This window comes from Acipenser ruthenus, chromosome 22 (assembly GCF_902713425.1).
Source record: "Acipenser ruthenus chromosome 22, fAciRut3.2 maternal haplotype, whole genome shotgun sequence".
Lineage (NCBI taxonomy): Eukaryota > Metazoa > Chordata > Actinopteri > Acipenseriformes > Acipenseridae > Acipenser > Acipenser ruthenus.
Genome location: NC_081210.1, coordinates 7,722,870 through 7,740,020, shown reverse-complemented (window position 1 = coordinate 7,740,020; position 17,151 = coordinate 7,722,870). Strand labels below are relative to the sequence as shown.

Sequence of the window (17,151 nt, the reverse complement as noted above, 5' to 3'; positions counted from 1 at the left end):
CAATTCTAGACTGAAAGAAGGCCAGCCGATGTGCCCCCGTTTTGCCAGAATGAACAGATGGCCTTTAATCATTATTGTTGATGAAACACAAGGGATTGCGATTCCCTTCAAATAAAAGGCCACAGGTAGAGATAAATCTCCACTCGCAATCTGCCATCTCTGGAAAATGAGCCTCTCCTGTATAGCATGTAGACACAGTAACAGGTTTTCCTACTTAAACAGGTTCTGCAGATGGCACTGTGTGGGGTTTCTGGCAGAGCTTACTGATCTACTTGAACTTGAAATTTCAGCTAAGGGCATTGCCAGTCGAAGACCACCCACTCGCTCTTCTGCATGCTTAACCCTTCACGGGTCAGACCTTGCCTTAACCATTATGTCCCTCTCCCACAAAAAAAACAAACTCTCTCTCGAAAACACAAATGAAAATTCCTATATTCCTTCAATTCTAGAGACTTGGGGATCTGAAAGTAGGTAACAAATTAAATGAGTTTGGTGGTCTTTGCAAAATGGAACAAGCAAATGCAAAAAGCAATGATAGTTGAGAAGTATATACTGTACTGCATGATGACGAGGCTCACAGGATGAGAGGATACACAAACCCTGCCCCAGTTCTGAACAGTTGTTCACTCAGTGGGATTTTGAGGAAATTCATATTGTTCCATAAATAGGATCAACGAGCTGGTATAGGATTATTACAGGCCACTGGAGGGCTACATGACTGAGGAGTTCTTCATAATACCACTCTATACTTCCAGTGGACATTATCCTGTTTTTTCCAGTGTGTCACCTTGTTTCCAGTTTGTCAGCTAAGACCAGTCGACCTAAGACCAGTTTTGACTTCTTTAATGTTCTGAAACGCTTTCTTAGTTTTATTCAGATTTCCATAGTGTGTCAGTTTGATTCAGAGCAAGCATGCATTCGGGGAAGCAATGTGCAGAATCTGTAATGATGATGGAACGTCATTGAATTTTTAAATAATATTTTCATAAGAAGATTTATACCATAATAGTATATATATATATATATATATATATATATATATATATATATATATATATATATATATATATATATATTGTAAGGTAGTGTAGTCCTGGGGGAATGGGACTACATCTCCCAGAGGGAAAAACCTTTAGTTTGGTTAATTGTTTAATTTGATTTGTTAATTGGTTTATTGTTAATGATCCCCTGCACCTGGTAGTGATTGTAAATTAGGACCAGGTGCAGGGTATATAAGAGGTGCAGTCAGTCTGCACAGGGCTGCTGTATAGAAGGAGACAGATAGAGTGTTCTGTGTCCAAGCAGCCACGGGAAAAGTAAGGATTTTGTAAAAAATACTGTGTGTATGTGTTTTGTGTTGTGGGGAAACGGCTTAGCCGTCCCACTGTATAGTCAGGGTGTTCCTGAGGTTTAGTTAGCGCTCCGAAGGAGCTAGGTGTTGTTTTGTGTTTGTTTATTTTTGTTGTGTGAATTAAAAATAGCGCGTCAGCGCATAAAAACCAATTTCTTGTGTGCTGGGTCAATTTGTAAAGGGGCTAGAACCGAGTGAGTTGCAGCTTTATTACAACGTGGTGTCAGGAAGTGTGGGCGCCCCTATGACCCTAGGAATGGAAACCATGGAGGAGTTGATTGCAAGGACCAACCAGAATACCGCTGCTCAAAAGGAGCAGACAAAAAGGTGGAGACTGGAGCTGGGACTGCCGGATCCGGAGCCAAACAGGCTGGTGCTGCTGCTCCAAAAGTGGGAGCAGGCAAGAGAGGCACCGCTGGCTGCAGCCCTAGAGGGGGTGGAGCTACCATCCCGAGAGCCAGAGGGGGTGGAGCTGTCACAGGAACCACCGGATGCAGTCAAGGGGGAGGAGGTGAGCAACCCCCTTCCAACAGAGCATCAGCAACAGGCCGGTGGAGGCACTCCGCCACTTTCAAGTGCGGTCCCGTGCTCCAGCTACGTGGACACCAGTCCGGAATGCCCCGACCTCCCTCCACTCGACCTTATGCCCAGGTCGCAGCACTGCCAGGCACAATTGGGTGCACGGTCCCCAGCTCCGCTCCTCCCGGAACCTGAGACGTCACGCCGTGGGCGTCAGACGTCGCGTGCGCTCCCCCTTCCTTCCACTTTGTTCCCCACAGGGTCCCAGACGTCGCTGCGCCGGTCCCGAGTGACCCACTTCTGCCTGTCACAGCTCACTCCCGGTCAAAGGCCTGCGTTTCGGTCACCCAGGACAAGCCGTCCTGGTCCCTTCTGGCTGGTGCGTGGTCCCTTCCTGAGTGTGCCGGAGGAAGGACCGACCCACCCTCAAGCACGCCTGTGGAAGAGGGTGAAAACCAAAGACTTGGGACTTGAGGGTGGGTGGGCTTTTAAGGGTGGGTGGGGGGGGGGGGAGATGGCCGTTAAATGGCCGGTGTCTTGTAAAGACAAGGGGGAGGAAGTGTAAGGTAGTGTAGTCCTGGGGGAATGGGACTACATCTCCCAGAGGGAAAAACCTTTAGTTTGGTTAATTGTTTAATTTGATTTGTTAATTGGTTTATTGTTAATGATCCCCTGCACCTGGTAGTGATTGTAAATTAGGACCAGGTGCAGGGTATATAAGAGGTGCAGTCAGTCTGCACAGGGCTGCTGTATAGAAGGAGACAGGTAGAGTGTTCTGTGTCCAAGCAGCCACGGGAAAAGTAAGGATTTTGTAAAAAATACTGTGTGTATGTGTTTTGTGTTGTGGGGAAACGGCTTAGCCGTCCCACTGTATAGTCAGGGTGTTCCTGAGGTTTAGTTGGCGCTCCGAAGGAGCTAGGTGTTGTCTTGTGTTTGTTTATTTTTGTTGTGTGAATTAAAAATAGCGCGTCAGCGCATAAAAACCCATTTCTTGTGTGCTGGGTCAATTTGTAAAGGGGCTAGAACCGAGTGAGTTGCAGCTTTATCACAATATATATATATATATATATATATATATATATATATATATATATATATATACAGTGACACTAAAATGAAGCACCTGAATTGATATTACATACATTCCAAGTTTTTGCAGTGGTGTACTGTGTCTCAAAAATAAGTTCCTTCATAAAAGGATAAAAGAGCATAAGAATGTTCTGGGTTACTCCAGAGTTCTAAGTTAAGCACACAGGCATTACACCCTATATACACAATAATGGTTTGTTATGTACAGGTTTGTTAAATACAGGGGGGATCTTGCAACAAATTGCCTCCCAAAATGCAGAAATACTATAAGCCTAAGTGCTGTTAAAATTAGCAAGATACTCCACATAGAATGTGTGCTGAATTGCACAGGTTGGAAAAGAGGGTCGTTTCCAGAGATCAGTATGAATATAGGTTAAGCCTGGAGAATAAATAGAATCCGTATTGAAGCAGGATTTTAATGACTTTTCAGTCTATATACACAGTTTATATACAGTATTTTAGGAACCAGATATTCAATGATATTACAGAAGGGAGGGGGGGATAAAAGGTGTAGCGCTGTGTTAAATGACAAAGCTTCAGGCTTATTATGACTACAGTCGGGGTCATTTGTAAACACAAAGGTACTTATACTTAAGGAAGAGGGATAGTATTTGTTTGTTCTAGACCTAATGTACTGACCTTGATTTACAGAAGTTCCCATTTATGCTTTGAGTTCTCATCAGCTTGTAGATCAGGTTTCTTGTCTTATTGTTGGTGTCAGTAGCTGCATGTTGACCTAGCCATGCTGTAACATAATCTTCATGTATTTTTTTTCACACGGTTTATCTTTTGAAATCGTTAGGTTATTATCATAACCCTGGTTTCCTGAAATAGAAATATAACCATTACCGTTTGTATTTACCTCCCAAAGACCCGAAACATGAATACTGATATACCAAAGCTGCTCAACAAGCCTGTGACTCAGCCTGTGCCACCAATGAGTAATTCACAGAGTGCAGATTAACCGTATCGGCTAATATTCCTTTCAATTCGAAGGTATTCGATAGTCCTTGGAGAAAAAACAAAATGTGCAAAACATACTGATCTTTTGCATTTGTAGACTCATCGGTAACTACAGATACACTGTCAGACATCTTTACCAGTTGTACAATTTTCATCTTGTGCAATTTGGGGTAGATATTCCCTTCTCAGTTGACCTGCTGTAGGAATTGCTCCCGCATTTATTACAGGATTGTTCAGAAATGCACGTAGTTTGGGATTATCAATTTTTTCCAGGGGAATATTAGCACAAACAAATGCCTCTGTCAAATCGAAAATAACATCTCGTCGGCATTCATAATTTTCGTTCCCCTTATGTTTTTTTACTGGAGGACGCCGTCTCATAGCTGTCAATCTCAGCCTTAGGAGCAAACTCCTACGGCTCCTACTGGGCCTGTGGCTTGGCCTGCGGCCTATGTCTGTGCGCAGGGCGGCAAAACCTATTAAAGCCTCCACTGCGAGCAGCTGCGGGTCAGTTCCGAACATCACCTCTGACAGTGGCCGCAGCCAGCTTGTCAGTCTTTGAGTCTACTGGGGCCTAGGGCGCCAGTTTGCCACTGGTTGATGCACCAGCGGTGGTCGCTTGGGAAGCAGGTGAACCAGCTCCTTTGTGGATTCCTGCACACGGTGAGAGTGCTGCGGCATCTCGTCCACCATGGGACCAAACATATGCCCTGGTGTAATCAGGACGTCTAACAGCGGTGCTTTGTCCCCGCCAGGCACATGTGCCTGGGAAAGCCAAAGCTGCCTACGTGCAGCTACCAGCGCAGCCAGGTTCCTACCCACAGCCTGCCCGTTGAGCATTGGACACACGGAGCAGTTTCTTGTTAACCAGGCGCAGGTCATCCAACTGTTGTGGGGAGGGCCTGTGGCTGTCAGAAAGGGACCTCAGCAAATGGCATTGGTAGACTACCAGCATGTTGTTATAGTTGCCTAGCTTTGTGGCAAATGCACTAGCTGAATAGGCGTACTTGAGGATCACCTCAGAGACCCGGCACTGCTTGCTGGGGCAGATAGCTTCATTGGACAGGAACGCTAAATAAGGCTGCTGGATCAAGGCGGCAATAGAAGCCTCAAATGTCTTTGCATCATGCGCCCTATATAAGCTGCGGTTAGCCAGTGCCTCCTGTGACCCGACCCGTGTAAGACCAGGTAGAAATCGGGTCGGTTCGGTACAGGTTCGGTGACTTTAGCACCGGATCAGTATGGTACCAGGGCGATTCAGAACCGATGTGGATGACTTTAGCATCGGGTCGTTACAAGAATGTCAATGGTGTGGTAACCTTGGTCCCGGTACAGTACCGGGTCGGGAACGGAACAGATCGGAGACCTCGGTACCGGTCCACTGGTTCACAGTCACCGCAGGTCCACCTGTACAAGCCACTGGCAAAACCACTTAGTCATTACCACACACAAGACTGAGGGAAGCCTTAGAATGGTACTAACAGCCTTCGTAATGGTGATGTAAAGCTGTCACAAAAACAGCATCAAGATACTGTGGAAGAGATTGCAAGCAACCACAACCGAAGCAAGTAACTTGGTCTTTTGCAGTGCTGCTGAGCCCAGCAGCTGCTCTCGCTGCACATGTGCTGTAGCGCCACATTGCAGACAGGCCTGGGCATCGTCTCTGTAAAAAACAGAAAAACACACAAGTTGAAAAACCTCTCAACAAAACACAGTATTGTAACAATTACATAAATAATATAAAACATCTCATATTTTAGCTAAAAGCCAAAACCAGAAATAAAATACCAGAAATAAAACTACAGCCTGGGGGGAGAGCACAAAGTCAGCCAACTTGTGTTGCTGGATCCCTGAGAAGGAGCGACTCAAGCCACTGGCTTCACGTGCGGCACAAGACGGGACATAACAAGCAACAGGCTGTAGTGCACAATATACACGTAATTAGAAAAACTATTACAGCGTTAATGTAATATTGCATAAATTAAGTGCAAAACACAATAATTATACAGTCAGAAGCAACAAGTACTTCTCTGAACTAGGCTCTCTAATCAGATCAGTCTTTAAAGGAAAAATGGCGCTGAGATCTGTGAACGCAGTCCTCGTGTACCCTCGGGGGCAGGGCATGACTGTGTCAGTCTCGTTGAGCAGCTTTGATATATCAATATTCAGGTTTCGGGTCTTTTGGAGGTAAATACCCATACTTGAAAGGGGACTGTTTAATTCTCAAATTAAAAAAAGGTACCGGATCTAGGATTTGATGCTATCCAGCACAAATGAACCGCTGACTATAGTGGACCAATATTAAATTACAGATCACCACTGGTGAATTTCCATGAAGAAAGTGTATACATTTATTTTTCCAGGAAACCCCTCTTTGACAGCTCATGTCTTATTTACGAGACTATTGGGAGACAAAGCTCTTTATAAGTGCTTACAAAGGAAACCAAAGAGTGAATTGAATGAATGTGTCCCAATGAGAGTTCATGATGGTATTAAAACAGACTGGGGATGTTATGCAATAACACGTAGCCTGTATACATTGTGCAGTTTAAATGTTTAAAACGTGCCAAGCTACACAATAAACACACCAATATGTAATGTGTATAAAAACACAACCAAGTATAAATAAAGCAGTTGACACAAATTGAAGTAGCCTACATTCTATCACTATTCAAAAATGTACGTGCCTTCTGTATAAACAAAGTAAATGTAGAAATTAAAACAAATGCAAGGTACTGTATTTCACAATAAAAATACATACCCTGCAAATGTAATACAATAAAATAATTGAACTAAATCTATAGTACATTTTGACTTTTTGTAGTATTGAACCAATAAATGAGGTACCAAATAAAGCAAAAATAATGAGCAGCGGTCTCTTTTTCCACCCTTTTTCTTACACTATTCACATTCTCCTAAATGAAGAATTCTGTCAGGTAGTGCTCTCTCTTCATAATGATCTGTTGTGGTATCGGCAGTGAGGGCGATACCTGAGGGATGCAATTAAAGGGACAGCTCTCTTTCTTCACCTGTGGGGGAGGGAGGAGAGGGGATGTATCTATGGCATCAGTATGCAGGCAGCCACCTCCCCCGAAAAGGAACCATCCTACTAGCTCTATTCGTTTCTACACACCCTGCCGCCGGCGCAGCTGTTGGAGGTAGAGAGAATGGTCATTCGGAGAGATATCAGATAGAGTCAGGTTAAATAGATCATCTCACCTAGTCTATCGCCCATCCCCTCTGTGCCGTACAGCCTCCCTGGGGTAGGCTACAATCCGCCGAAAGAGAGAGAGAGACATCATTATAATTACCACCCCTCCCTACTACGACTAGCTTACTACCACGGCGGCCACTGTTGCTGTATAGTGCACATCTGGGTTGCCCCTGCATTAATAGATTACATCGAAGATTTGATTTTTTTTCTTTTTCTTTTCTAAAAGAGAGTGCAGATAAGTGTCGTTGGATACAATTCTGCACAAAAACCGTGCCGCTCCTATTGCAACTGGGACAATTTGATGCTTTAATCTTCATTTGAAAGAAAACAATAAAGCAAGAAGATATCCGTCAAAAAAGGATAGTGCGAGAACCCACTGCTTAATCCTGCTAAGGTAAACCGCTATTTTATTGTTATATATATATATATATATATATATATATATATATATATATATATATATATATATATATATATAGTTTTTCCATTTTGTGACATTTTATACACATTTTTAATCTGTGGTCGTTTATACTCTATATAATCCCTTGTTTATATAAACTGAATTTAAAAAAAATACAAATAAATAAGATTTTAAAAAATGAATAAATAAAAAACACGAACATTTAACTAACTGTGTTTTTTTATTTATTGATTTATTTTTACTTTATTATTATTTTTATGTATAGATAGGCCTATATATTTGTCAGAGTAGTTTACTGTTCTGGCAATGGCCAGCACCGTAACAATTTAATCTCTTGTTATATAAACTTTGAGCCAGATTGCAGATGATATAGGCTACACCTCCACACTCCCGTTTACCGAGCCCTAAAAGGAAGGCTTTGTTGTAAATATAAACGGATAAAATATCCGTGCAAATGTTATAAAAATGAAGAAAAAAAAATGTCGTTTTTTGTTATTTCCCGTAAATGACTTATATTTTAACGAAATGTATTATTTTACCCCAACATAGCCTACATACCGTTCCCTTATATTGATTGCTACATGGGATGCTTTTGCAATGTATTCACAATGGTTGTTTAAGTAAATACATAATACAATAAAGATGCTCTGATTTTTTTCCCCCTCAAAAATCAATAAAAATCATCTAGCTTTATGTTTCCCTTCTCCCAACATCACAGCATCACACCAATTCTGCAAGGATTACTAGTCCACGTGCCAAAAGGTAGATGGGGCTGTATTTGTCTCTAAAAAAAACCAAAAAAACATTCAGACATTTCACACTAGCATCACTGCAAAGATTGGCTCCAACAAAACTGCACTCATCTTTTGTCCTTTTTGTGCAGATTAAAAGCAAACAAACAAATTAGTCAGGTTGAATTTGTTACATTTACAAGATCTTGCAGTGACCATCTAAAGTCAGTTGGCCTTTACTGCTCTCATGTTTAGAAGTAGGAAACGTGGGGCACCTCACAGTCCCTTCCATTCTGCTCTAAAACTGTAAGGCAGCGCTGGGATTAAAACAAACTCCTTATTATTTATTTCTTAGCAGACGCCCTTATCCAGGGCAACTTATAATTGTTACAAGATATCACATTATTTTTTTTACATATAATTACCCATTTATATAGTTGAGCAAAGTATCTTGCTCAAGGGTACAGCAGCAGTGTCCCCCACCTAGGATTGAACCCACGACCCTCCAGTCAAGAGTCTAGAGCCCTAACCACTACTCCATACTGCTGCCTGTGAATAGCATGGCTTAGAAGATGAATAAAGGAGCAATAAAAACACAAATCAACCAGGAAAAGTCATTACCATTAGATATGCTTTATCTGCTGAGATGAGCACAGGTTTTTAATTGTTAAAAGTGATAATAGCAGCATCCCAGGTTTTAACTAAATAATAAAAAGTATGGAAAGGGCAAGAGAGATATCTGTGACTTTAAATAATTGGGGCAAAAAGGTCAGTGTGAAGCGCACAGATCAGGTTTCTATTTGATTGTTAATTTCCCTAGAAGACCGTATGCAAAGTCGCACAACAAAAGCGAACCATATAAACTGCAGCTTTAAACCAAGCAAGTGTAAGCTATTGCCTATTCACTGGAGCTCTCCCGACAAACTACCAGACCAAGCTACTTAGTTAAGAGGCATGAGCCCAGGACAATAACCACCTGCACCAAATGTTTTAAAACAGTTTAACCAAAAGTTAAGTAAATGGAATTGAAGGCTGTAGAGTTATTGCACAGTTAATTCTGTTGATATGAGGTATGGGGAGTATTGACAACAGGCTTGGTTTCACATAGGATCAATAAACAGTGGAATCAGTCTCGACAAGATTTATTCATGTCACATTTACATTACAAAGTAAAATATCAACTAGCAATTAGACTTTTTGTTAATACAAAATAATGCTGTATTGTTATTCTTTCACACTTTATAGACTATTACTCTATGTTTGCTGCCCCTCGCCATTTGCAACCCTGAAAACATATTAACAATGAAACCAATTTTCTTTGTAGCTTTTTGTCCATTTGGAATTTGTGGGCAGTAGTGTGAAATAAGGTAAATAGCCAATGGTCAATGTAAACCAAACTTACAACAGTGCACATACATGACCAGTGACCTCCCAACACACCCTATTTGTCTTGTAGCAGCCGTCTCTGTTGGAATAAAAGTGATATACAGTCAGTCACAGACAAAAGTATTTGGGCAGTTAAAAAATTAAGAAAAACCACAACTATTTTTGGCGCAGTCTTCCAGGGGGTTGACTATGGTGGCATACTCTGGGATAAAATGGTGATAATAGCCGGCTATCCCCAGCAGTGATCTCACGTGTGACAGTTCTCAGGATCGTCATCTCCACCAGCGCCTGGACTTTGGAGGCGATCGCCTTCACCCAGCTATTACCCATAATGTAGCCAAGATATTTGGTCTCTAGTTATCCAAATGCACAATTGCACAGTTTAGCTGTTAGCCCTGCCTCCCTTAGAGACTGTAGGATGGCTGAAAGTCTAATAATATGCTCCTTCCAGGTGGAGCTAAAAATCACCACATCATCAATGTATGCGGCAGGTGGCGGGACGCCATGCAACCCAATGGGCATGGGCCAGAAATGGAACAAGCTATCTGGGGTAGAGAAAGCAGTTCTCTCTTTCTAACTCTGAGTGAGTGGAATTTGCCAGCATCCCTTTGTCGGAGTCAAGGTCGAGGTTAACTGTGCCTTTCCCAGTCTGTCAGAGAGCTCATCCACTTGGAGATGTCATTAACCTTTCTAAAATCCACACAAACCGCTTCAGCATCTGTTTTAGTCTGATTAAAACATTCCACCAAACCATCCGTCTGCGGGTGATAAACGGAGGTCCGAATGGCCGAATTTGCAATAATTTATACAATTCCTTTAAACATTGTGACATAAAGTTTGTTCCGTGATCAGAATTTTTTTGGGAATCCCTGCTCTCGCTGTGATCTATACTAACTCTCGAGCAATTGCTGCGGCACTAGTCCACCACTACCAAAATGTGCGTGTATCCAGAGTGGCTCAATGGGCCCACTACATCCATAGCAATGCGTTCAAAGGAAACTGAGATCAGGGGCAGTGGGACCAGCAGGGCCGGGCGAACCCGCCCCGGCGCTACATGCTGGCATTCCGCTACATATCTCGTCACCTCACTAAAAACTCCCTTCCAATAAAATCGAGCCAATGTTTGTTACCAAGTCTTGTCGCTACCTAAATGGCCCGAACATGGGACATTGTGAGCCAACCGCATGATTTCACGTCAAAAAGATTGGGAAGTGATTAATTGTGTTACAATCTGACTTGTGCTCGTGGTTTGGGATTCTCTGTACAGTAATGGGAATCGTTTCGCATACGTGCAGCAACACCCTTCCTCCAAGATGGCTGACTTCCTGTTTTCGCCCACCGTTGAGTTGACCCATGTATGGGGAAGTGTACTACCAACCTTAAACAGCGAGATTTACAGCTCCAATTCTTTCTCTCTTTATCACAAGTTGTTTCTCCTTTTTTGTTTAGTTGTATCACTGCCATTTTGAGATTGTTGCTGTACTCCTTAGTTTTAAGTATTTTTGTTGCTTTTTTAAACCAAATTTCCAATTTATTTTTCTGCACTGGATGATTGTGTATTTATTTATTCTATAACCATCACCGGGTGTTGGTTTTCAATCATTATAATTGTCAATAATTAGCAACACATGGGTTTCATACAAAATATGTTATTGCCCAAATACTTTTGTCAAAGTATGAAATTAGTTTTTGCATGTTATTTTTCATTGTGTGCGTGTTATGTAATATATATATATATATATATATATATATATATATATATATATATATATATATATATATATATATATATAGTATTATTGAAGTCACTTGGATTGTAAATGTGAGTCAGTCATATTCACATTTATCATAATATTGTGATTCAGTTACATTTATTTTGGGACAATGTAATGTATTTGCAAGTAACCTACAGTTCCAGCAGGTGGCCCAATGTTTGAGATAGGATTTACATTTCAGTTACTAACTCATCTTCTTACAAGGGCTCCCCCTCACTTATTTTACAGTTTTCTCTGCTGTAGCAAGGCACTCCCTCTAACCCTGCAGCCATGGATGAAATGGACCTTCCCCAGATGACGAAAGAGGTGGAAAGCCTCAAATACCAGCTAGCCTTCAACAGGGAGAAGTCCTCCAAGACCGTACCAGAGTGAGTAGTATTGGCATTGGTTAACATTTGGATCAGATAGCTCACCTGCCTCAATAAAGTAGACAGAGCTGTATGAAACTCTGCTGCAAACCAGCCATGCAAAGACTGAAAAGGAATTCCATTCTGGCTACTAGCAAAAAACATGGGAGAGTGCCGACTGCAAAACCATAGTGTCTTTTCTGAATAATCATAATAATAATGTCTCTGCTCTGTCTTCTCAGCCTGGTGAAGTGGATTGAGGAGGGAGTTCCCAATGACCCCTTCCTTAACCCAGAGCTCATGAAGGCCAACCCGTGGGTGGAAAAGGGGAAGTGTACCATTCTTTAATAGCAGAGCAAGTGTGCACACCAAGCACAGCACACACATAGGCACTGTACAGCACAATAGAGACTGCTAAACATGATCTCTACCTAGCTACTCACAGTGAATGTAAAATAGCTTATTAAAAGAAAAAAAAGATAATCATTGCAAAAGTTAAAATGCTCTTGATGCCATTTTTTTTAATGCATAAAATAGGTTTCTTTTTTTGCATAAAAAGGTTTTAGACTGCATGATTATATATATATATATATATATATATATATATATATATATATATATATATATATATATATATATAGTGTATACTACTAACCAAGAATGAAAATGGCAATATGTGATTGTGAACAGCTGTGAAATCTATTTTTGTTTTTTTTATTTTCTACTGGCTTATCTGATATTTCCCCTATATTATTTATTTATTTATTTATGGGCATTGTCAGTGCTGAGGAATTGTTGTGTTTTTTTCCACCTAATACATCATACAATTTCACATTCAATAACTGCCTTGTACACAGTTTACTTAAAGGGAATGTATTCATAATATATGTCATTCTAGCTCAACTCCATAAGTGCAGAACAACTAGGCGCCTTTTAGTGATCGTCCCAGACCTAGTTGAGTTGAATAATGAGTGCACACGATTTAGGAGCCCTCATTTTAATGCTTCACAGCTGTACTCTATCTGTTTACTGCTGAAACATTCGTAAAGAAAATCAATTACACTTTATTTTTTATTTTTTATAATACTTTCAAGAGAAACATACTATGGGGACTTATGCATAAGAACAATTACTAGTTTAATGATAAAACAGCAATAAATAAATGACTGAATTTTTTTATTGAATGTTTTACAAAAGTTTGTCATATTAAATAAAGTAGAACATTTTTAGACAGCTTGAACGTTGATTTTTTTGTGTCTGACATCATAATGAACTACTGTTATTTTCCAGTAACAAAGCATTAATATAAACATTGCACCTCACTGCGTTTGAAACCCCTTGTTAAACCTGAACCAAACATTGCTGTCCCCCACAGTTTTTCCAATCTGCTGTTCTATGCACTCCTTGCCTGGTTCTGCTATAGGGAGAAAGAGAGAGAGAGGTATATAGACTTATTAAATCAATTCGATTGAATACAGAACTGTATATGTGATTAAATTGGTCGTTTACATTGCTTAGATTAACAATTAAAAAATGTCACGTTTATAACTCCTAGTTGCTCTAATAGTCTGATCCAACAAGCATCATTAACAATTCCACATATTCTGCCTACAGTTCTAAAAAGGCTAGTCAGTTAAGGCTGTGCCAACCCTTTAAACACACTGAAAACGGCATCATTCTGTACTTATTGTTTGCAGACTCTCGCTAAAACAAGTGTTTATATTCTAAACTACAGTGGAACCCAGTAATAAAAAAAAAAATTATTATGCAATTTTGCACTGAGAGAAATGAGATATGATGATTCCTACTCCTACACCAAACAAAAAAAGTCTTGCTGTATAAAATGTATGCATTTCTTATAATAACATGCTTTGTTTAAAAAAAAAAAGTGTGTGACTTCCATTCTTTTGTTTAAAGAAAACAACTACTGTAGTACAGATCTTATTATGTAAGGAACATTGGGTTACCCATGTTGTATTAATACAGGGACAGGTAGCACAGAACCCTACTAAATGGATTGGGAAGAATTAATACTCTTAATGGCTGCATTCACTCAGTCAAAAAGTGTTGAGTGTCACCATTCACGAGTGGATTATTCCTAATCCATGACTCAGTAGGACTGGCTATTCCATTTATACCACTACTGCAGATGCTTCCTGTATTCCTGCAAAGCAGTTCCTGATGTAAAATAATCTACTCAAAGTAATCCACTCATTTAGTATTCTTTAATAGGTATAAATAATGTATTTGCTATACTGCTGATAGATATGTATATCTCTGGGATAAAGAGCTTTTGCTGAGACAACACTGACACAATGCCTACATTTGGGCATCAGAGAGAAAGAGGGAGGTTTGCTCCAATGCAGTTTTTTAATGACTCATCAGGGTCTCAAATTATTTTCTGGCCATGTTCTTCAAAAGAGGACCTCCCTGTCTGTCTTGGTTCTGGAGTGTGCAGCTATGCATGCCATTCATATTTTTCATTTCAGTTCCAGAAAAAAATAACTATTTATGCACTATAAGTTACATGAGAAAGTTTATGAACAAGAGGCATTCGCCCATCTAAGCTCGTCTGGTTCCTAGTAGCTGGTTGATCTCAGAACTTTGTCAAATTGGGTCTAAAGGATCCAAGTAATTAAGGGACTTTCCAAATAAAAATACAAAACGTTCCTCAGAAATAGGACCTTGGTATTGTCAATGTAATTTTGTGTAAACAGCTGTCTGAAATTATACTTCAATTTATGTTGTTTTTTGTGAAAATGCTGTTAATTCTTTTGGTTTCATTTTATGCTCATGAGCCTGCTTCCAAGTATATGCACCCTTATGGCTGAAGATAAGTGCCACTGTGTGTGGGGACCAAGAGGTTTATAACACAGTATTTCTAATAGATTTTTGGAATTTTCTAAAAATAGTCCTGCATTGAAGGGCTTTAACAGCCAAGAGTTCTGCTGAGGGATAGCAGAAAACAATTGCTGAAGAAAGCAGTGAAAAATCTTTGTTACCTCCTGCAGTGGTAGACAACATAACTTGTTTGTTTAAAATCGCCCCCACCCGAAGAAATTAAATTCTGGCTGAAAATACAAAATAAAACAAGAATCAAATGCAAACCTTGGCTTCTTGTAAAACCATCATTTAATACTGGAGGTCGCTCAAGCATCTCCCACTAAGGACCAAACTCAATTAATTTGATGTCTTTAGGGAAATCATGCCGTTGTTTCATTAACAGTGCGAAAGTAGAATAAGCACGATCATGATTCAATTAAAATATCTTCCACTGAAAGTAGTCTTTATATGAAACTGACTCCTCTTATTCAGCAGTTTCATTTTCTATTGTTCGCTTATTTGGGATTTACACGGTTCCCAACAATGAATGGTCTTGTAAATTTAGGACACCACAACTGTGCATGGATATGGTGTAGTTCACATCATAAAAAGCAGCACAGAAAAGATCAAATGTTACATTTGTTTAAGAAAAATAATGTAAATGATTATGGCACAGCTCTCCCCCCCCCCCCCTCCCCTCTCTCTCTCTCTCTCTCTCTCTCTCTCTCGCTCTCTCTCTCTCTCAATGTATGCAACCTATTTTTCAGTGACTTCTAAATCATCTTGGCTTATATATTCTATTTCCATTACCAATATTAACTTCTAAACAAATCGATGGCTGTTTAATGCAGGCATTTTAAAACACAGCTGTTTCCCCGAGTACCAGTACTAAAGGCTTCAGAGCGGATGTGGTCCCCACCATAGAGCTAAAGCCAAGTATCTTCCATTAACCTGATTTCCCCATAGGCCTGGATCAGGTTCCGAAATCCTACTGCATTACCGAAGCCCATACTTCAAAACTACAGTCTGTCTGCATGCATGTCTGTTTCTCAAAATGGATATTGCAAAAAGTCTATACGCATTGCCAAGGAGTTTTACACAACTGCAAAATACAACAGAATGTATGACTGTTGCAGGTAAGGTAGGCTGTCACAACATTGCTGGTGATATTTTTCAATTTCTAATTGGAAGGAGAAAACATTTGGTAACAAGCATAGAAAGATATTTAAAAATAAAAAGGGTGTTCACATGCAAATACTGCAAAACTAAAAAGTAGCACAATGTATCTTAGTTTGAAGTACGTACAGTGCTGTAGTTAAACATCATCCCCAGCCTACAGTGGCTCACACAGCATATATGGGGCGGTTCCAGCATGGGCCTGAGCCTCTACCTCCCCTTTGGTCTCATCAACTGGCTTTCAAGCTCTGCGCTTGCGTCACAAACTCCAAATACAACTCAAACATTCCCAGTTATGTCAAGCATAAATTACAAAGACAGTGGTGCCCTAATATGAAATAAACTAGACTGCAGAAATTGCTGCTGCAGTGTGTTCGTGTTTGTTTTTAATTTCAGAACTCACATCCCAGAAATTAAAGCTTGGCAGGGGGAGGGATGGGGATGGCTTCTGTCATCATAAAGAACAGCATAATGCAGGACTTCACAGAGGCACACAACAGCTCTGGACTGATGGCTACCTTGGTTAGATAGGTGGTCCATCCATCCCCCGTCCCCTCTTCTCTACCACTTCTACAATGTGGAAGGGATTTTAGAATCACCAGGTGATATGATTAACTTACTCCAAGACTCCCTTGGAAATTAGACATTATGTATATGATAGTTGGTAACCAAAGAGGTGAAGCAATACTTTGACTAAACCATGGGCAGGTCAACTCATTGCACACAGGGTTGTCGGTAGAAACAGGTTTCCTTTTTGCTCTGTGTTCCTGGCTTTTCCTTGGAATGTTATTCAAATATTTTGCCATGATCATATGCTGCAAAAAAATCAAAGGCACAACCTTTTAATTAACACCGAAATGATCCCGATCAAGAGTGTCTCATTGGTATTGCAAGCTCGATGCAGTAAACCCAGGTGTAATGGTCCTCTCGAAGTGCTGCTCCAATGAATGCTGGATATGCAAATGAAAGCATTCAGCGAACAGGGACAAATCGCGTGACTGATTAGATCTGTTTATAATTCTAAGCCCAAGGAAAAATAATATATACCTTATTTATTATGGTTAACTCTCACCACAGTTTTCTATTCGCCATACCATTGATTAAAATCCTGAAACATCAGCTATAATCCTTTATTTATTTTTTTGTCAACTGATACACCCCAAGGAAATAGCAGTGAAGTTAATGTGAATATCTTTAATGTATATCTCAACCCTTATGGTCACAGAATTTTATTGAGACATGGCTAAGGTAAAAACCTAAATTTGTCAAAACAGTAATTTAACACACCTGCAGAACTGCACTGCACCCTCCATTCGACTTGTACATTAATGACTGATCTGAGGACCACTGCCAGTC

General features: G+C 40.3%; 1 protein-coding gene across 1 annotated transcript; it reads left to right on the top strand.

The window, feature by feature from the left end:
- The first annotated feature begins 7,028 nt into the window (after positions 1-7,028).
- Positions 7,029-13,030, top strand: LOC117431412 (guanine nucleotide-binding protein G(I)/G(S)/G(O) subunit gamma-13-like). The gene is made up of 3 exons (XM_034052291.3): positions 7,029-7,530; positions 11,678-11,817; positions 12,039-13,030. The coding sequence occupies exons 2-3, from the start codon at positions 11,720-11,722 to the stop codon at positions 12,142-12,144; spliced, it is 204 nt and encodes a 67-aa protein (XP_033908182.1). The 5' UTR covers positions 7,029-7,530; positions 11,678-11,719; the 3' UTR covers positions 12,145-13,030.
- Positions 13,031-17,151: the final 4,121 nt, after the last annotated feature.

What these genes read in the sequence shown, in the direction of transcription:
- LOC117431412 (XM_034052291.3), top strand. Translation starts at nt 11,720, where the DNA reads ATGGATGAAATGGACCTTCCCCAGATGACGAAAGAGGTGGAAAGCCTC. An exon ending in TCCTCCAAGACCGTACCAGA is followed by an intron (nt 11,818 to 12,038) that starts GTGAGTAGTATT and finishes CTGTCTTCTCAG; the next exon opens with CCTGGTGAAGTGGATTGAGG.